This window comes from Equus przewalskii, chromosome 8, assembly GCF_037783145.1.
Source record: "Equus przewalskii isolate Varuska chromosome 8, EquPr2, whole genome shotgun sequence".
Lineage (NCBI taxonomy): Eukaryota > Metazoa > Chordata > Mammalia > Perissodactyla > Equidae > Equus > Equus przewalskii.
In genome coordinates this window covers 25316837-25338469 of record NC_091838.1, presented here as the reverse complement: position 1 = coordinate 25338469, position 21633 = coordinate 25316837, and the positions used below count along the sequence as shown (strand labels likewise).

General features: G+C 39.0%; 1 protein-coding gene across 4 annotated transcripts in view; it reads right to left on the bottom strand.

Annotated features, from left to right (window-relative positions):
• Nucleotides 1-21633, bottom strand: part of TOX (thymocyte selection associated high mobility group box) — a 290420-nt gene that overhangs the window by 9095 nt on the left and 259692 nt on the right. For all 4 annotated transcript variants that reach the window (XM_070630540.1, XM_070630541.1, XM_070630543.1 and 1 more), the window contains one exon: nt 10448-10528. In XM_070630540.1, the coding sequence (XP_070486641.1) occupies nt 10448-10528 (81 nt within the window). The remainder of the gene's footprint in view (nt 1-10447; nt 10529-21633) is intronic.

Genomic DNA, 21633 nt, shown 5'->3' with positions numbered 1-21633 from the left:
TATAATTTTGCCCTATTTTTTCGTACCTTCATGTGGCCATTTCCTAATAATCTTTTAATTGACTTAAAAGCTAGACAGATCAGTGGAAGCCAAAAAGAATGGAGAATCAACCCTGAGGCATTTCTTCTTGGGCACGAACCTCCTACTTTTGCTGAGGGGAAGAGGCTGATGAAACAAATGGTGAAAGGTGAAACCGGCTGGAGCAAGAAAATGCTAAAATGTCCTTCTGCAGAAAAAAGTCACTTTGTCGAAACCAGGTCTTGAAGATGCATATATGCCCTTATTCTGCGACCTCGATGTACGCTTATTCAGTTTATAAGTCGAAACGAATTTCTTGTTACTCTCAGCACTGCAGGGTCTTTGTGAGCCCCTCCCGCCTGTGCGGCACCATCGACTGACAGGCACGTTAGGGAACCTGGCTCATCACGTCTGACGACGTGGAACTTTACATGGGAACTACGCTTCACAAGTCAGCCTGCAACGGTGCTAGCGACACAACCCAGTAATGTAGGAAAATTAAATGAAAACCACAATGAGAACAATGTTGCCTATGTGTGCCGACTCGAGCGGGCAGGCTGGGGTGGATGGACCACTAGCCCCACATACTCTCTCTGTAGAAAGAACACAACTGACATCTGTAAAGGAAATCTGGGCTCCCGTGAGGCCGAATACTCCATGCATAGTATATAGTAAGGTGTGCCAAAGAATGCAAGCCCCTCAAGAATCCTCTTCCTATATTTTTCTCTGTGTCAACGTCAAAGCGGCCTTCTGAAATAAGAACAGACATTCAGACTCCCTGTCTTCTGTATTAACATCAAAAGTGTCAAAAATTGTTCACAAAAATTTTCAATGGGAAGCTTTATTAAATGTAGTACCTAAAAGGTGCTTTCAACTAAAAAAAAAAAACAACTTAAGTAGGTTTTTCTTTTGCTTCCATTTAAAAATTCTTATCGTTGATGTGCAGAGTGGTGAACAATTCAAGGAAAAGGTTACATGGGTTAGTTCGGGCTGTGTAAACAGTGACTCGGTCTATACTCGAATAACACGTACTGCAGTGATGCGCCTCAAATCTCACTCCATCCATGCCGAGAAGGTTATGCGTTTGTTGTGTGTGTGTCTGTTTAAACTGCCCGGGAAAGCGCATGCAGTCTCTCTTCTCTAGCATCCCGCAGGCGGGCTAAGTTCAAATTTAGCCACATCCTGTGTCAACTGCGTCCAGCAAAGCAATGATTACAGTGACCAGAGATCTATAAAAATTAGCGCATGTTAGTGCATCTATTTCTTTGCTTTATAGATATTTTTAAAAAGAAGAAAAACCACTCACATTTTCCATGCTACCAAAACTAGGAAATATATACAGCTGTAAAATGTTTTCGTTTTTCATTTCTGGAGCCAATAATCACCTCATTAGCTAATGATACGGTATATATAGCATAGTAGACATGCAGCCTGAACTTACACACATGTGTGGGTGTGTAAATACAACGCACATAGGCACATATGACATGTTGTTCAGACATAATCATACAATCATCCCGGGAGTTACAACAATGTAGTTAAACAAATATATTTGTTTAAATTAAACAAACTTAAAGAAATATACCTATGCTACACTTAGAATGGAAATGACTGATCCTAGTGACAGACACTTAGTGAGCAGCAGGGCTGGCTTCATGGGCCAGTGGCCAGTCCTGGCAAGCAGGTCGAGGTATAACACCCTGTTTGCTCCCTGACACGCACAGTTTCCAAGTTGTATTAGACGGGGTTTGTGAGAAAATAAATGTCTTAGAAAATACAAACTTCTGTGATAACGTATGTGCGGGAATAGCACTGGGCTACATAAGGTTACGTGGGTGCCTTTACAGCAGGACTTCTCAGAGCCTTCAATATGCTGATGTATGTTGCAAATCTCCAAGAGAGAGCCACAGAAAACTTTTCTCAATGGGTCATTTCATGGAATAGTCTCCAACGGAAAACTCATTCAGAAGAACTAATAAATTACACATACATATTTAGGGTGGTAAATGGAACATACATTTCAATTTAAATAGTTATAATTCCTCCCTCAGATAAACTAATTTTTATTGCGTTAAAATGCATATTTAAATTTTATATATCTAGATGTAACATGAAAATAATCCACTGGTTCCTGTTTCCTGGAATACTAGCTGCATGGTGAATTTCATATTCTGGGCTAAGGATGGAGAGACACAATTTCCTAAAGGAATTAGCAAGTTGGGAGTTTCCCAGTTATAGCCTAGAAGAGCTGAGGCATGGACATGTTAATGGTTTTCCTCAATGTTGAATTAAAGATAAACAACGAAGCAAATTCTCCTGAATTCCACCTTTTAAACAATAGCATATGGTCCACTGTATAGATAGATGCAGACATAGAGGTATAGACGTATAGACACACAGACGTAGATAGCAACCTAATTTGGGATACTTTATTGCCAAGTTGTGAAATATTTTTTCACATGGTAATTAAACACAACACAACTTGTCTATCCAGCCATTTATTTGTCATTTATCTTCTCCATACTAAAGCATGTAAACATCAGTAATGCTAAACCTATTTTGAAATGGTAGTAACTTTTAATCTCTAGGACTATAGGCAAACAAATTAAATAGATTTCCAAACATAATGATTTAGACGACATTTGAAACAACTTTTAACACAGAGGGAGGGAGAATTTTGGTAAGTTACGTGTTTTCTCTTTACTTTCTAAATTGTGTTGAATGTGACAAGATAAATAACGTGTCTAGCCACATGCTTAACCACGGCAGGCACTCCAACAGATGTTCTCCTCCTGTATTCTCTCTTCACAGTGATGTCCTGCATTATCAAGGAAAGGATCTATTTTTTATGGTAGGGACTTGAATTTCTCTGACCCATGCATGTGATCCAATGCAAAGTACACAGAGAACACAAACGTGTTTGTTGAATGACTGAATGACTATTCTTGAACAATACTCCACACAGTCACTGTTGCTCTTGCTGAGACTCCTGACAAGACATGCCATTCTTCCCAAGGAGTGGGGAAAGATCTGAAATCTTTGAAAACCTACAGAATATCAGATTGATCTTCACTCTCTTCTCTGCTGTCAACATGAGAAGTGATGAGAAATTATGACCCTTAGCTCCGTCCTTTGGTTAGGGACCCTGCCCTTTATTCCCCATGGGATCTTGGGTGGATGTCAGGTGGCAGGAAAGCTTAGTGCCTTCCACTCATATTTCGAGAATCTGTATCTTCTGTAAAGGTCCATTCATTTAGACAGGGAAAAAAAAGTGCTTCTAGCCTCACTTCTGATTAATTCTTAATCAGACTAAAACAACAGGCCATCTATTAATTACAGAGCTATTTTATTGTTTTGGAAGATAGGTAGAATAAATTCATTTTCCATAGCAAAGTGCAGGAATTCATAATCTGATTAAATGGGATATGAAGAAATCATAAATTTAATATACACTGTCATTTTCTTCCAATTAAACTATGATAAGGCTATGATTTTGCAAATAATTATATTGTATATGAAGGTTTCTATACCTCCCATTCAGAAATTAGAACAATTTTCTCATACACACTAAACAATTTGTTTCTATTTTCAAACACATTACCCACTTTTATTTAGCAGGGTGTTTTCTGTTAGTCACCTGACAAAGGTGATTTTACCAGTGTATACACAACCGAAAGTCAACCCTTGAGTCTGACATTTTCGTGGGATGAGTGTGTTCTTGCTATTAGTTTCTGCCTAAGTTCTATTTCCTGTTTACTTTTGGACCACCGATTCTGAAAGATGCTGTCTATAAGCAAAATGGGGTGTGCGTGTGGTAACAGAGATCTTTGGGGCCTTCTCAGTGGTTTTCCGCAAAGGACACAACTCTATAAACCTTCAGATACTTCTTATTAACCAAGTTCTTGATTATCCGAGATAGTTTCAATTCTATTTACTTTGTATAATGAAGATAATACTGCTTAGTGTATAATGCCCCCATTCTGGATGATAAGCGCTATAAAAATGAAAGATTGACAAAGCAATTGTTATTTAAAATAGCAAAGTATAAACACAAGACATAAAACTCAGTGGAAGCAACAATATATGAGTTGTTGAACCAAATCAGATTAATAGTCCATCTAATTTGATTTTTCCAGCACTGACCAATACTTGATGCATTGGAAATGAAACAAAATTTCTGCGCCTACTCAATTGTGCATTGTTACTTCAGGAAGGAAAATCTTTCCTAGTCCTTGCAGGTGATTAACTTCCACCCTGCAGCATGAGATTTTATTATCTTTAAATCGCAATCTGGGCTTCCAGAGCCGCAAATTTTATGTTAACGGTCATCAAACGATGCATCTTATTTTCAAATTCAGACTCAGTGTTTGTCTCACTAGCTCTCCAAGGCATGAATTCTCTAAGTTACTTCATCCTGAAAAAGAAATCTTTTCTTTTATTTCGAATTCATTATCCTTTAATTGTACTGAGAATTGTGCTTCTTTTCTATTGGTCATGGCAGGTGAGAACTTTTGTAATTTAATTCAATATTGTCCTCCACTGCACATTAGGACAAAAAAACCCCTTCCATTGTCCTCTATAAGTTTTGGCACCCCAGCTCAAGGTAGAGACAAAATCTCATATTGGATGTGTGACCTTAAAGTCATGAATCTAATTATTTTTATTTGACATACCAGAATATATTCATCCAAATATTCTCTCCTCCAGGCTGGCACTTCTGAGAAGCTGTACGCTTCTTGCAATAATGCTGCTTTTATTGGGGATATTTGGGAACTTCCCTACTGGAATTCTCCTGGAGCCTGTGGGACACTGTTTTACATATCCTCAGACAACTCTTTGTCTTTTGATGGTGAATTTGATTTTTAGAAACAGCTAATAGTCACTTGAAGCCAAGTCTGTGGGTTATATCTGGTGATGTTTGGGGAAAAGAATGAGGTGTGAAAACAATGTAACAAGATTGATTTTCTAAGGTGGCTCGTAAACTCTTTCTGACTGCACTTCTAAAAGAGGAGGTTCAGAAATCTTTAGAACTCTGGGAGTAATAACAAAATAAGTTTGTAGCCCCCCAAGGTGACTACTTTGAATGCAACACTCATTTTGGGAATATAAATTCTGGCCTATATGGTAAAATGAAACTAGTTCCAATGGCTTTAAAGTTATACACTGTCTTCAACATAATAATTCAGACCCATGTCTCGGCATTCCTGAGTCTATGGAAAAACTGTATTTCCTTAAGCTTTACTTAATAACCCAACCCAAAATGACCCTAAATAGCATGTAAAAATGCCCAAGCCCAGAAGGTCTAGCGTTCCTAATAGCATATATTCTTGGCTTGCAGACTATTCATAGTTTCCCCCAACTAAAGGCTCATAGAGATCATTTCAATTAAGAAGACTGTGTAGCTGATTTTTTAAAATGACTGATCATTTCTTATCTTTATAAAAGGATGTATCCATGAGACAACAAATTTTTCTTATTTTAATGCCATTTTTAAAATTTCTTTATATCCAAGCAGACTTGCAGACAAACTGAAAATATGATCCAGCTAAACTTTCAATCATACACACACTTTGCATAGTCCTTTGCACACCTATCAAGAATATTAAAATAAAATTAATAATTATCATAATTGCTGGTATTTATTAAGTGGTTCCTGTGCTCAAAATTCTGAATCATGCAGTTTACACGGAGTTTCTTATTTTAGCCTCATGGAAACCCTGCGATGTAGGTCTTACTGTCTTCTCGACTTAACACATGAGTAAACTGACACTTTGAGGAGCTGACTAACTTGCACGAAGAGAATGGTTAGGAAGTGGGAAAGCTGGAGTTTGAACCCAGATCCGCCTGCCCCCAGTGCGGTGGATTTTTCTGCCTCCGAGGACTCTCTCCGTGCGACCCTGCAGCTCTTTAGAGGTCCCCTAACGTGTCTCCCTTGATGTCCTGGGGAAGCCCCGAGGTTGAAGATACCTTCAAGATCTTCTCTAATCCGTATTTACAAATCTTTGCTTCCTGCTTTTAAATTTCTCTATGGAAAGAAACTGTTTACCCAAACAATTCAAGAGCTAGTAAGGCGCCCCGTTCAGACTAAATTCCTCTAGTTTGAAATGGCGTCTCTTTTCTTGTTCTAGAGTCAGAGAAAACGGAGGGCAAGTAACCGCCGTCCTAGGCCTAATGCCTATCATGCGCCTCAGCGTGCTGAAGTCTTCGTTTTGCAGGTGTGATCATTTCAAATTCTCTCTTCTCTGCTACTACCTCTGCCCTTTGCCTTTCACTCGCTTTTATCACTTCTTCCTCTGAAATCTCTCCAACTCCCCCTTTAAATTACAGAGCCTACAACTGAATAAATTATTTCAGGGTCTGACCATTGCTGTGTTCGCAACATTCTAAGCTCCTATTCATGCCTCCTTCAATTCCGATGTGTTTGCAGGCAGAGGGGCCTGTGCTGGGTGGGTCTGTCACTGGCTTCACATGACCAGATGAAGCACCTGTACAGCTGGAAAAGCGAGTCACAGAGCAGCGCTTTCCAAGGATTCTCCCGGCCCAAGATTCCTCGGAGGGTGTCTGGCCGGCCTCTGGTGGTGGAGGGTGGGTGGGTGACAGTGGGCAGCCTTTTACTCCCAGCCTCATTTAAGCCAGGGCAGCTTTATTCTTAGTTGTCTAATATGTAAGAGTTGGCACGGAATTTTTTTGGGGGGATAACAAGAGGTGGTAGTTCTAAAGATATGAATATTTGACAATCACTCAGGGTAGAGAAAAGCCTATAAGCTTTAGAACAAGACAGCAAGGAGTTTGAGTCTTTGCTCTGCCACTGCCAGGCTCTCCTTACTGTGGGCAAGTCATTTAATCTCTCTGCCTACAGACTGCCTAGAGAATGGGGCTAAGTCTTACTTTGCAGGGCTGTTGTGATGGTGGCTAGGAATATATGTTCAACACCTAGCACAGTGTGTGGCACACACAGAGAAGCCGCTCGATAGCAAGATGCTGTATGTATTTGTGTCAATATTGGAAAAAACTCAGTGTCCTGCCAAGAATGTGTCAGTATTGTCATTTTGAAGTATAAAGGTCAGAATATTCATTTACTATGACTGAGCTTTTTTATTTTTGGTAGATTTCAATTTTATTGAGGTCTGGAGTCACGTTAACGAATATGCTGGATTAGATGGTATGTAGTACGTTTAAGCTAAAATGTAATCAGTGGAAGGAGAGAAGCCTTGTTAATCCTGTGACTCAGTTTCACAGGTGGAGCCAATGTTCACTGGTTGTTTCTATTTTTGATTATGTTCCGTAAGAAGCAGCTAATTTTAGAGCATCGTCTCAAGCCTTTCAAGCATCATGAAACATTTTGCTTTGATCATTCGTATTCGTCTTTGTGCTCTCAGCACCCAGCCCTGTGCCTGATGTGGAACAGGTGCACAGTCTGGCTTGACTGGAAGCAGAGAGAAGGAGCAGACTGGACATGGCTGCGAATTAGCGAGGAGAAGAGCCACTGGCCTAGGGCTGCAAAACCTCGTTTGGTGACATGAATACATTGCATCGAAAATAGGTACCCAAATATGCGGCTGTAGAGGAGGAAATCAAAGTTGCCATCAAGATCTTAGGAAAATCAACATGGCGCTTTGGTTAATACAGTATCTTGCTGACAAAAGTGACCTTGGAAGAGAACAATGCTCCGCCATGACTCGTGGGGTGGGAGGTGTTTTAAGGAAGCAAGTCAAATGGACTGTTAGGACCCCTGAGCAGCACACCCAGCACAAGGATCGAGGGTGCTGTGGGTCAACTCTGGGCTTGGGCACTTGTTACTTATGTGATATTTTTCCTCTTTAGTGAAATGTTGATAATCAATTCTACTTTGACAGATAAGGCGTGGGGACTGAGGGAACTCATTCACATGAAGTGATCTTTTAAAAATAGAAATCCAGTCATGCCAACCTTTACTGAAACGCATCCAGTGGCTTCCCTTTGTACCCATGATAAAACCCAGCCCCTTCCAGTGTCCTGCAAGGCCCTCATGACTTGGCGTCTCCCCATCTTCCCAGCTTCACCTCAAACCACGCTCCCTCCATTCACTCTGCTCCATCCGCACTGAGCTCTCTCAATTCAGGGAGACATTTTTGTCCCCGAGTCTTGCACTTGCAGTGCAGCCTGGTAGCCTCTGTCCTCAGGCTCCCTCTGTGTCCTGCAAGTGCCTTGTCTTCCTTTGACTCAGCTCCAACATCACCTCTCCACAGAGGACTTTGCCGACTGCCCTATCAAATCTCTAGCTTTAGTTTCCTCTGAATACTTAGAGTCTCAAAGATCTTGGTCATTTATTAGTTTACATTTTCACTATTGGTCTCCTGGACGAAGGGGAAAGCTCCTTAAATGCAGGGGACGCCTCTGCCTGTTCACTGTGTCCTCTGAGCCTGGCACAACGCTGGGCACAGATCACATGCTCAAGGAAATTTGCGAAATGGATACACGAATGAGTGGATGGGAAAAAAATAGAGCTGGCTGGTGCCATGTGGTTACCTAGAACTATAACTATTATTTATCATGTAGCATTTTATGGTTGCACTTTTAAATCTTTCAGAATAGGGAAATACTTAATAACATACTAAAAAATTATAACGTAGAAAAAATATATGTGTAAATATGAATGGCTCTTATTTTCCTTATCATAATTTAAAATGGAAAAGAAATGGATTTTTACATATGTTTCCATATGCAATGAGAGAGTAGGCTGGTGAACTTTCTGGACGTGCCTGCAAGGGTTATACTGCCAACATCCACTCACATACTACCTCAGAGGGCCATCTTTCTAACCTGGTTGTCTGTAACTTTCCTTCAGTTTGTATACACACAGGATACCTGTACATGAATAGACATTCATCAGTTCCAGCAAAATTGCCAAAGAGAAGAAAAACGTCAGAGTAAGCTGTAAAAAAGCGCTTGGTTTTTTAAACGTAGAAATGGCAATTTGTAGCATTTATACAAATTGCCATATACTAAGGGTTGCAACTCTGAAGATGAATAGTGAGAAAAGTTGCAGCTAAGAGCAAATCTGAGGACACTTGTTTGGAGAGTAAAGGCTTAGTCTGTGTTAGAGCATTCTGGCAATCTGCATAGCATTCATCCGAGAACTTTGTATTGGCATTGAGACTTTATGTATTGATTTTCTAGTATGTAAAATGCTCTGACTAAAACTCTGTTTACAATGCTCAGAGAAACTATCTTGGATGAAATAAGGAGAATGTATTTTTTAGAAGTCCCCCTTACATTCTAAGTATATTAATTTGAATAATATCAATGTGACTATTTAATCCTATGGATGGATGGATCAAATATTTCGCACCTTATTTTTTTGCTACAATTTTACACACATTCTGTGAATTCTATAAATACACAGGGAAGTGAGATGGTATCAGCAGAAAATATAAATAGCTTCAAAAGGAGTTAGATGAATTAGAAAGTGTGAGATCCATAGTGAGATAGTATTGGAGAGCTAGAAATGTTATAGTAAATTTAAACAAAAGTTTTCCCACAATGTCATACCTTAGAGGTGGAACATAAAGTTGCATTAGACCAATAGTGTACCAAAATTTATGTGTTTGTATTTTGTGCTCTCTTTTCTTCTCTGTGTCAGTACATTCAGTATATATTTTCATCCATTAAAAAGTAATTTATATAATTACCGTAGAGTTGTTGGAAGAGGAATGGATATTTTTGGATAAAAGAGAAAGCATTTTTTGTGGGTGAAGGGAATGAAGTCCGGAGCCCCAAGCCACACTGAGCCAAGTACTAGCCAGATTTGGACTTGAGATGACATAGTGTCAAGTGCTTATAGATGCAGCCCTGTCTCTCTGAGGTTATCTCCCTGAGAATCTATGACAAGAAGTAAACCTTTAATACCTTGAGACCAAACAGAGTCAACTCCTGAGTATTTAGAACAGAAAAGACGAGTTTTAAGATATTCCAAAGCATAAAATATTTTAAGTGATGTTTTCATGTTCAGATAAAATTATGTGGGTATTTTCTTTTTTTGGCAGGCTTATATCCTAATGATGCAGTAATGAGGCTAGAATTTAAGACAGTTGGCATCTTCTCAGCAAAGGCCAACAGGACGGGGTGTGGAGGAGGAGGCAATTTGAGAGTGGGATATGGAGAAATAGAAAGTTGGCTCAGGATTAAGAATGCATTGTGACTAATCCACAAAATCAACAATCCACAGGTGGACAATATTTCACAAAAGGCCCAGAGGAGACTGCTCTGGTCTTTTAGGTATGAACAAATATTTCCGTAACATATAGCTTTGTTTGGGATTAACTTTTTCTTTTTCAACAAAGAAGACTGTGCAGAAATGCTAACGTAATCTTTAATGCTTTTAAATGACCATCATAGTCTGCAGCAAGATGGCCGCAATCCGTCACAATACCACGCAACTGCACGTTACCTTGGATACAAGGCTGGCTCTGTATGCTGCTAGCTGCTTCAGGTACTCCTTCTTTGCAGCCTCGGTTTTCTTTTTATAGACCTGTAACAACAACAAAGAGTCTTAAATTAGAAAGTGAATCTGCTTTTGTTTCCAGAGAAGTACAATGCAGAATGATAATTTCGCGCGTGCACACACACACACATGCATATACACAATTATATAATATAATAACATATATCTCCCTAAAGATTATGTTTTCGTACTGAAACAGATTTTTAAGAAGTATGGCAATAGACTAGATAAAAAGAAGATTAACCATAATAAAATTTTCCATTTTACAGAAAGCATATGAAAGGATTTATCTGGGTTACTCTGAGAGCGGAGGTATTTGGTTTAGAAAGATACTATTGACGAAGGTTCCCAGGGAAAACATATGTGAATAGAGAAGCCATTCATATTTATATAATGGCAGATAATTCTATAGCGCATTCAAATCCTGATACATATGTTCCACGCTAAATATACAAACAAGGACAGAATTCAAAGATGACCAATTATGTTCAATAAGTAAATCAAAGGAACGGTTATGGAGTTCGCAGTTTCGTCACTATTTTAAAATTTGGGGCCTTGAAGTTCTGTTTTCAAAGATTCAGGAATTGGCAATGGCAGTCAGAGGCACATTAGGAGTGGAATGGGGACACTGAGCGGCCAAGGACTGCACGCATGCCATGCCACGCAGCCCGCTCTGGTCATGCTCTCTCCAATGAAAACATTGCATGACATGGATCTGTGGACACCTCATTGTGAAAAGGTAAGAATGTCCTGAAATGAATTTCAGTTTACAGAAGCTTTTCATTTTTCAGGGGAATCATCTTGAAAGTAAAATCATCCTAAGTTGAACAAAAGTACTGAAAAATGACCTGCTGCTGTGCTAAAGTTCATATCACTAAGTTAGACAGAAAGCAGTCATCAGAGTTTAAAGTGAAAGATTAGCAAAGTGAATACACATGGTCGCCTGCCACCCCGACGTTGATTCTTTCAAGGGTTTAGAGTCTGTTTTGGCGATCTTTTGAAAACATCCCCAAAGAAAAAAATAGTTTTCACCATTTGCTGTGTAAAGGAAAATATGTTTTCATCAATACAGCTATTTTAAATTTCCCACATCTTAAAGTTTATAGCAGGGAATGAGGCTTGCTTAATATTTTGTGATGCTGAGCTCAAAAACAGACACAGATCAGTGTTGAAAAGTGGCTTTAGAATTAGCCAGAGTTAAATATAAACTATGTCTAAAGACCAAATATCTGCCAAAGTCGGCAGCAGAGGTCATTTTATGGTTTCTAAGATGGTTTGCTGAGCCCAGACCCCAACTGTGAAATTCAAGATGTAAGAAATATTATTTACTCATGAATATTTTAATTAAAGCAGAACATTTTACTTAAGGTAAACAAATGACTAACCTTGTCAACAGAATTATAAAGGTCCCTATGAAATGAATGTGCTAATTGTTCTCTTCCTTTAGGGAGGTCCTCAGCCTAGAATTTTATATTTAGCATTTTGGTATAATAAAAGGCAATTATAATGAGGCAATTAAGAATTCATACGATATTGTGCCGTCTTTCCTAAATATGAAACTAAAGAAACTTAAAATAAGTATTTCAGTAAAAAGCCAGTGAATCCTTTGGTTCAAGTACAAGAATATTCCAAATTTACTGAGCTAATTATTAGAACCAAATTCAGATTCTGTTTTGGAAATTTGCATGTGAAAACAAAAAATGCTAGCGTATAGCAAATGCCTTTGAATAATACAATCCATGTATGTTATATGCTTCAGTTCAGCCATAATCAGAAACACAGAGCTCTCCTGCTTTTTACTGATTTATTTTCTTTCTTGAGAGACAGATATGTTTGTAGTTTTTCCTTCAACCTCTCCTCCAAGACATAATTTATAACTAATGATCTTAAACTGACAATGTTTACACTTACTTTTGATACCTTAAAACTGTTTCAAGAGGGTTTTTCTCAGATATAGATAGAAATCCTATTCAGGACTTTCAAGCAAATATTTAGTAAATATATCTTTGTATGCATTTGCATACTTGAAGCATTTCTATCATGTTTTTAATATGCTACTCCGAGTGACCCCCCCATGGAGCTAACCAGGGTTTGTTTAACTTCCAAAAGCAAATATGACACACTTTGGTCCATAGCATTGCCCAAAGCATCATTTTCTAAGTAGCAGCAGATAAGACGGTGTTGCCGGATGGCCTGATTATAGCATCTACCATCTTTCTTGCATTTGGTTTCTACCAAAACAGCAGCAGTGTTACTATGATCTCTCCCTTTGTTGGGCTCCTAGTAGTTAAGCCTGCACAAAGTGTTAACTTTCCTGAAATTTGTTGATTAACAATCAGCGGAGAAAGGTGGCTAACTCAGTGTGTTTCAGGCTGGATATGTGCCCCCTGGTTTCACTCTGGGATCGATGTTGTTATGAGATACCTGACTAGCATTCGGAGCGCCCTGTTTTCTACAAATGGCTCCCTATAGGCTATTGATGATTGGCTATGTGGGATCATCACACAAGTGCCTAAATACCACTTTAGAAAAGAGTAAACTCATCACGTCACATTACGTGGATTGATGGATTCGCTCTTTCCTGAATAGCTGCAGATGTTCAGAAGGAGGATTCAAAGGGCAGTAATTTCAGGAGGTATATTTCTGCAATTGTGTTTAAAGGGGAGTAACCCAGATGAGAATTACAATCTGAAGTGGTTTCCCGGACAGTAATTTAGAATCTCCACCTTTGAGAACTACCTAATGCCTCCTATATTACGTGTTCTGTAGGTCTTTCTCTTGTTACCTTCTAAGGTTGCACAGGGATCCTTTCAGAATTCTGTATTTGATGGAAACGTCTGAAGAAAGACCTTAAGTGTATTAGAGAATGATAAAAATATGTAAGAATTTCATATACGAGTGGGGGAAATTGTTACTTTCGAATAGATATTTAAAAATCATCAGTAAAAAGTTCCTCAAAAATGTTTCAAAGCCTCTATTCATGGATAGAGAAAGTCTTCTTCTCACAGAAAGTAAAGACGTTGCTGGCTGCATTTGGCAACGAACTCCCCACTGCACTGATCAGATCTTCTAACCTAGGAGGATGGGTCTGATTTATGTCAAAGTGAAGTTTGGGAAAGAAACGGTCTCTCTCTCAGGGAAAGACAAATATTTTAAAGATATGTGATTCATACAGTAAATATTAGTACTCAGTTGAGCTACAAAATGGCTTCCAAATGGTCTACAGCTGTTTGAAATAAAGTGCAAAGTTGGCCAGATGAGGATTTAAAAATCATAATACATCATTTATCATTTTCCCCAGTTCATCCAAACACTTTTGAATTCATCCTGTCCTAACTTAGTTATATGCTGTGGTTTGTTATTCTAAGAAAACTACCATATCCTATCTAAGGATTGCATCTCAGTGGTTAAACTAAAACATATATAACAGCTAACCTAAAACATACGTAGACAGACATCAAACAGCAATTCTACAGAATCCCAATCTTGTTCATGTAATCTAGTGATTCACTGAATCATATTTGAAATGCTCTAAATACCGGCACGTACATATGTTTTTATAGGCTAATAATCCATAATTAGAGTCAGCAGTTCGATATCAATGAATATGATACACCCAAAGAGAAAAAAACTCTAGCACAATCTGTCATTTTACTCTTTTACTTTCTTGTTCCTTCCCCAAACAAATAATCCATCCAACTCACACAAAAAAGCAAAATCTTATAAATACCACTTAATTCCTTCTTCCTTCCTTCTTTTCTGCTCTGGCCCTAAGTTAATCTCTAGTCATAGTTTATTTCAACCAAGTCTTTACAGTAATAATAAGAGAAAAATTTATAATTCTTCCAATTCTGGCTTTTATTCAACCTCTATAAAAAAACCTAAAAGGCATTTTTCTTTTTAGTTAACTTCAAATGTAGTTTTTCTTTTTTCCCCAGTACAAGTTCATATTTATAGAAAATGCTTAGAAATACAGCTGTGTACAAGAAAGAATAATTTAATCGCACTTCCTTGCCATATCCTTTAGAAATTAATGTTTGCAGCTTTTGTCAATGTTGTTATTATTTAGGACAGTTAGAGCAAGAGCATTTTATATGGAACTTGGTTCTAGAATGTGGTTAAATTTCCATCTTGTGCAACTTGCTCAGTGTTTTCTTAAGCATTCCAGAACTCAAAGAACTTCACAAAGTAGTATTCAGAGGGTTGAAAATATTATACAGTGTGACAAAAATCTTGCTATTGATTCTTTTCAGGGACCATCTTATCCATCTAAATGGCCTCCACAATAATGGTGTGACCTGTTTCTGAAATGGTAGATTTCAGAAGCAAGCTCCCTGTCTTGAAAAGTCGTTATAAAATACATCTGTTGAGGGGCCAGCCTGGTGGTGTAGTGGTTAAGTTCACGTGCTCTGCTTCAGCGGCCCAGGGTTCCCAGGTTCGGATCATGGGTGCGGACGTAGCACTGCTCATCACGCCATGCTGTGGCAGCATCCCACATAAAATAGAGGAAGACTGGCATAGACGTTAGCTCAGTAACAATCTTCCTCAAGCAAAAAGAGGAAGATTGGCAACACATGTTAGCTTAGGGCCAATCTTCCTCATACACACACACAAAAATATCTGTTGATTCATTAAATAAGGATGACTGGGGCAAGTATGATGTCATTCAATTACACTTAACAACATATTGAGTGTCCAATATGTGCCTGCCGTGGTGTGAGGTATTGAAGTTACAGAACCAAGAAAAGCATTAAAAATATGCTTCTATTGAGTACATGTTTTGTGTCAGACACACACATATATATATATATACACATATACATACATATGTATACACATCTACATGCATATATACACATATACATGCATATATATATATATATATAGTGTTTAATTCTTTCAACAAACATGTTGCAATGGTATTATCCCCATTTTACAGATAAGAAAACACAGACTAGAATGGGTAGTTATTTTACTCAGTATCTTACAGGAGGTATGGCAGAATCACGGTGTGAATGAAACTGATCTGATATCAAAGATCCATCTTCTTTTACTCAGTAGCTCCTCCTAGCTGTGCGAGAACTCCCCGGATGCCTCTCTCAGGCACCCAGCTTCGGGGGCCTGCTCCCTCTTGTCTACAGCTGAAGCCCCAGCACACAGGGCAGTGTTGGTACACAGCAGGTGCTCAGGAAATATTTGCGATGGAGTGTACAATCTCTAGTGTCAGTTTTCTCCTTCTGTGAGTCAGACTAAGTATGAGTGCTCGTGATAAAATACTGATTTACATCTTCTAAATTAAAATGGACACCAATGGAAAGAGAGGATTTGATATACAGATATACAACCCACCCCTCCCACCCCCCCCGGAGACATTGTTACCAATAATACATAAAGCACATGGGACTTGGTGAGTATTTTGTTTAAATTCTCTTCCTACCAATGCCACGGAAACTTCCAAGTGAAATGCCTGCTCCCACTGGACATGAGCATAGGCTATTTCTATATGTGTACTACTTATGTTGACACCAAGAAGGCATGCAATAATTCCATTTATGTATGAATAATTCTATGTGTATATACATACCTTCATTGTGTAAGTAAAATATGCTCACCATTTCATGTAATAATTTTAATTGCTCAGTTTCACATTTTTATGAACATAAACTTTTCTTACATTTTACAGTTTATAGATGAACAATTGTCTCCCATATCTTTTACTCCTAGTTTAAAAAAGAATCGGGGAAATGCATAATGTTTACAAGGAAATGGCCAAGATAAACACGTGTGAATGTTATGGTACAACAGGATTTTAGTTAACCTTAAGTACTGTTGGCATAAAATTCGAATTTTTATCATAAGATAAGGGGGGAAAAAACCCCAGCAGCGTTTATGTAGTGGGTGTTTGAGCACCAATGAGGAGTAAATGATTTGATTCCGTGGGCTCAGAGGATTTGTCAGCTGCCTCATAAGTATAATTCTGGCTCTTCATACCCCTGCTGCTTCTAATTTAGCAGGACAGGCTCATAATTGAAGCAAATTAACTATTTACACTTGCCACTTCTACCAGGGGAAGAGGACACAGCAGCAGGAAAGAATGAGGAGGAAATTACATTCTTCCCACTTGTGTCAGATCTGTCCTTATATAAACACATTAACAGTAATTTCATGAGGCGTCAAACATAGGAATAAATACTGAGGGATAAAATAATGAGGTGTTGCTATTGAGCTGAACTGCTATGGCTAATATCTTTGGATATGAATTATGCATCCTGAAAGAAGGCATATGTTACGATATTCGAACAGTTTCCCTGCAAGTGATATGTGCTCATTAGGCTATGATCTCGAGGTAAACTCCCTCTCCTCTCCCACGCCAGGGCCAGCATTTACGAAAATACACTCTCTGGGCACCGTGGGCTGTGGTTTCTCCCGAATACACCAAACTCCGAACAGGCCTTCCACTCCATTTTTAGCATAACAGCGTGTTTATTTAGCTCTTTGGCTGAAGCTTTAAAGCCATTTAATGTAATGTAAACAAGAACATTTTGTTTGTAATTTGCTAAATGTATTACAGCCCAACTGTGTCTCCAATTAGGAACTTAAGGTTCATTTAGTAATTTACATCTGGTTCTGATTTAAGGTGACTTTCCTTTTCCACTGAAGAGCTGACTTTCTGTGGCTAAAAAGGACCCAAGAACCCTTTTAGCTCTCTGGACCAATCCCTTCTGCTTCAAAGCGGGACAGACTCTTTAATTTAGTAGGGCTTGATTTGTTTTCTATTGTCACTGTGAACCCAGATCCTCTACTTCGATGACCAGAATCAGAGAATTCAGAAATAATGGGAATAGGCAGAAAATGCAGCTGGAACCTCATAAAAAAGATGATGAAGGCTGCTGACACTCCAAGGAGCCTAATATAAAGGGCGTGATATTGTTATGTTATTATTTTTCTTTCTCTGTAGGTTCCAACCAATGAAAGATAAGTGGCAAAGACCAACATCACAGCAACACTTATGTTTTATTTCCCTTTCTCCATCTGGTGCCTTTTAAACAACTTAGTACGCTTCTGAAATGGGCTCTCCATTGTCTTACGATTCATTAGCATTTAAAACCTCCAGTTGGAATCCCAAACACAATTCCGCTCCCATTCCAGATTCAGCACCATCTTCCAAAGTATTAAAATGGAGAGATCTCTGATACGTGAAGTTTGCACAGTGGCTTTGGCAGGACTGATTCATAAGGGAGTTTTGTGTTCCTGGAGGATTTTTATCACTTCCTTCAGCTTCCTTTTGATTTTTCTTCTCTCTGAGAGATTCTTCACAGAAACCAAAGTATGTAGAGTTTCTCACTCACCATGGATTCTGAAAATAAAGCTTGCCCTTCGCAGTGGCTTCTTACTCCCGCCTACACTCCACAATGAGGAAGCATGTGATATAAACATAAGCAGCGCTATTAGTCATGTTCCCTCTGGCTGTCAAGAAAACAGTCAATTGTAATCTCTCTAATAGCTGTTTTTCCTTAAATATTGTAATTTTCTGAGCCCCTAATAAGTCATCAATAATTTTGTCCATTTTTCCCAGTTTGTGTTTATATTTGTAGCTGCTCATAATTGTGGGCTATTATAACAGGATTTTTGAACAATTGTGGCGCATGAAATCCTAGCCTTCTACTCGAACCAGCTGCCTACACAATGCCAACTGCATCACGTGGGGCTGTTCTGTAACATGCACATTTATCCTAAATTTTGAAGTTTAATGATCTGCCTCTAATCTACTCCAGCAACATTCCTTTAAAAATACATAACAGTATGTGTGCTCCCCAATTTGAATATTAAATGAGAGTAAAGTACAATTAATTGAAGTTTGAAACAGAGATATTATATTCTGTTGGCACAATGAGTCAACATAAAGGGAAAGAACAGGTGGTAATACACCGTAATAACACTTGGCTATTTTGCTGAAATTCTCTTGATGCCCAAATATGCATTCTAAGCAGGCGTGTTCACTTCGCTGGCAATTCTTGCAAACTGTCAGAAGGGCTGCCACGGAGCAGCAGAGCAGTGGCCCATCCAGTGCAATATGCTCCCTTTGTAAGCACAGCGTCTGATTTCATTCATTTGACCCTCTTCTGCCCGTCCCTGGGATCGGCCTGCATTCTATGTGTCATAAACCACACTTTTTAGCATGCGCTGGAGTCTCACTATGTCTATTAAGCAAGATCATCTTTTAAGAGGCAAGGATGAGCTATGCTGAACCTCTGTTAACTCAAAGAATCATAAGGTAAGGGACAAACCATTTTGGAGTGACCAAAACTGCTGCCAATTCGTCGTTTCGGTAATGCTGCTTAAGTGCTAAAATATCAACTTTTTTTAATAAGAGAAAAAGGTGGTTATTTTTATTAAGGCATTTTCCTAAACAATCTTGGCATAACTTTTTTAACAACTGAATTTTGATTATGAAATTGCTTTATAATACCCAGTGAGTTATATAGGGTCAACTATTACATAATTTCACCCTTTATTTATGAAACGAATTCTCCAAAAAAACTCCGAACCATTTCCATTAAGAGAGAACCCAAAGGTAGATTCATTACAAGTTACTTACTAAGTCAGAAATAAATGCAAAAGAGAAAGAGGAAAACGTTTTGTCATCACACATATACAATTAAAAAGCTTTAGTATTACATCATAATTGTGATCATTGCTCCTTTCAAGTTTGAAAAGTGGAATGCAAGAATGGGAGTCACTGCCCTTTTTAAGGTGACAGCTGAGAATAGTCAAGCTCATATTCTTTGGGTCTGTAAATACCTTACATGGGCAGACAGAAAGAACGTGGACTATTATCTTAATGTTCCCCTCTTGCTATAATAAAAATAAAAGGCCTTATTATAATCGAATTGTGGGGGAAACCTGCAGCTTTATATTTGCTGCCTGAGGAACTACTCGATTTTCATCATAAGAACATGATTCTTTTCCACCAGAAACATAGGTACAGGCACTGAGTTTTAATATTCATAATGTAAAGCACCAATCGTGGGTGAGGGAAGGCCTTTGTAGATCTCCCCCTTTTAAAATCACTGGTCTTAAAACCACATGAGTTGGGCTGGCCCCGTGGCCGAGTGGTTAAGTCTGTGCGCTCCGCTGCAGGCGGCCCAGTGTTTCGTTGGTTCGAATCCTGGGCACGGACATGGCACTGCTCATCAAACCACGCTGAGGCTGCGTCCCACATGCTACAACTAGAAGGACCCACAACGAAGAATATACAACTATGTACTGGGGGGCTTTGGGGAGAAAAAGGAAAAAATAAAATCTATAAAAAAAAAAACAAAAAAAAACCACATGAGTTCCTCTGGTGAATGTGGGAACAATTAGGAGAAGGTCTCTGGGGTCAGGGAGATAGACAAGAGGAATCAGATGGGTGTTTGCACAGGCAACTGACATTTCTTGAAATAAAACTTGACAAAGTAGAAGCTAAAGGAGCACAGATGAGCCCAGGAACAACACTCCCAGTTTTACTGAGTGTTGGGTAGGGGAGAGGGGCTGCGTCTTCCGAAGGGGATCATGTATGTCCTATAATGAAAAAGAGTTGCCACGTGCAGTCTCTAGGGAGGGCAATCACTTTCTGGATGTCTCCTCGAGGAAAGTATCTCACAAAGCAGAAGAGTCTAGAGCACTGAAGCCAGAGGCCTACCCAAGAATACACCGAGGAGTTTTCACAGCAGAGAGAGGTATGTCCTGGTGTGTGGCATCATGAATGGAGCAGGGAGGCATTACGGTTACAAAATCCAGAGAGCAGGGATGGGGTTGGGATTCCTGGTTGATGTGCACCTAATTTCTCATTCAGTGATGCTCTACTGAGCGGAGGAATGAAGTCACTGTACAATTCCACCGCGAATGTCCAACATCAACTGGGAACCACACCTCCGCTTTGGGAGAGCGAGAGAAAATTGATCTCAGGATAAAAACCAGCTCTAAAATCCTGAAGCAACTATACTAGGTTTTCAACAGAGTCACAAAATACAGTATCAACTACCCTCTTAATAGCGACATGGGTATTTTAATTGAGGGCACAGAGAATGTTTCAGTGGAGTGTTTTCCATCCTTGAAGATGACTCATAATGCAGTATTCCACATGGTAGGCCTGTGCTTTCTGATGAGGCCATTCTTTGGGGCTGGCAGTCTTGAAAAGGAGAAAAGAAAATTTGTAGACATGTGGATTGTAAGACAGCTTTGCCTTACAGAAAAGGGGTTGGAGAGAAGTGGGGGGGGGGGGTGGAGGAGGAGGGGCAGGTTCTATGTTTCCTTAGCAACTGGTTTTACCATTACAACAGTAATTGATTTCATCCAGTTTGTTAGAGGAGAGCTGTAGGTTGAGAGGTAAGTTCTAGTCACAGTTACTCTGTGCAGCAGCCATGTAACCTTAGACAAATCATTCAACAGAACGGGGCACTCTGTCTTGTTCTCTGCTATCTCCCCAGTGCCTGGGGCACAGTAAACTCCCAACAAATATTTGTTGAATGGATAAATGAATAAATTTAACTATCTGGCCCCATTTCACAATCCACACAATATGGATCAAAAAAATATCTATTCATATTGAGCGGAACAAATGAGATAAATCATGTGAAAGGGTTCTTAAAAGTGTAACACATTATATACATTATAGATGTTGATATATATTCACAATATATAGGTACCTCTAAATGTATATAGGTTGGAAAGTTTCTGTTTCTTACATACTTCCCTGGACCTGATGAGGAGAAGTAAAGGTTTCTGTCAAGAATCAAATATGAGACTAATACACCATTAAATACATCATGGCAATATAAGATTCTGCAACAGCTAAAGCTGCATCTATGTATCATTTCAATGACTGTAATTTAATGATAATGTTTGTCCACTATTGTCTTTGTGACAATGATCTCATAGGTAGCAACAATGGCAATCTAGTCCCAGGTGTAGAAATATGGGATCAGTCTCGCTTCCTTGTTGAGGTGGGCTACATCTAATCTATGCACTGAAGTCTTGCTCTCTCTCCATGACACTCATCCTCCTTAAGACCTTTTGGGCTACTTATGCTAAGGCTGAGATGCAGTGTCTCACGTGGCGTTCCCTAAGCATGGTCCTCAGTCACGCCA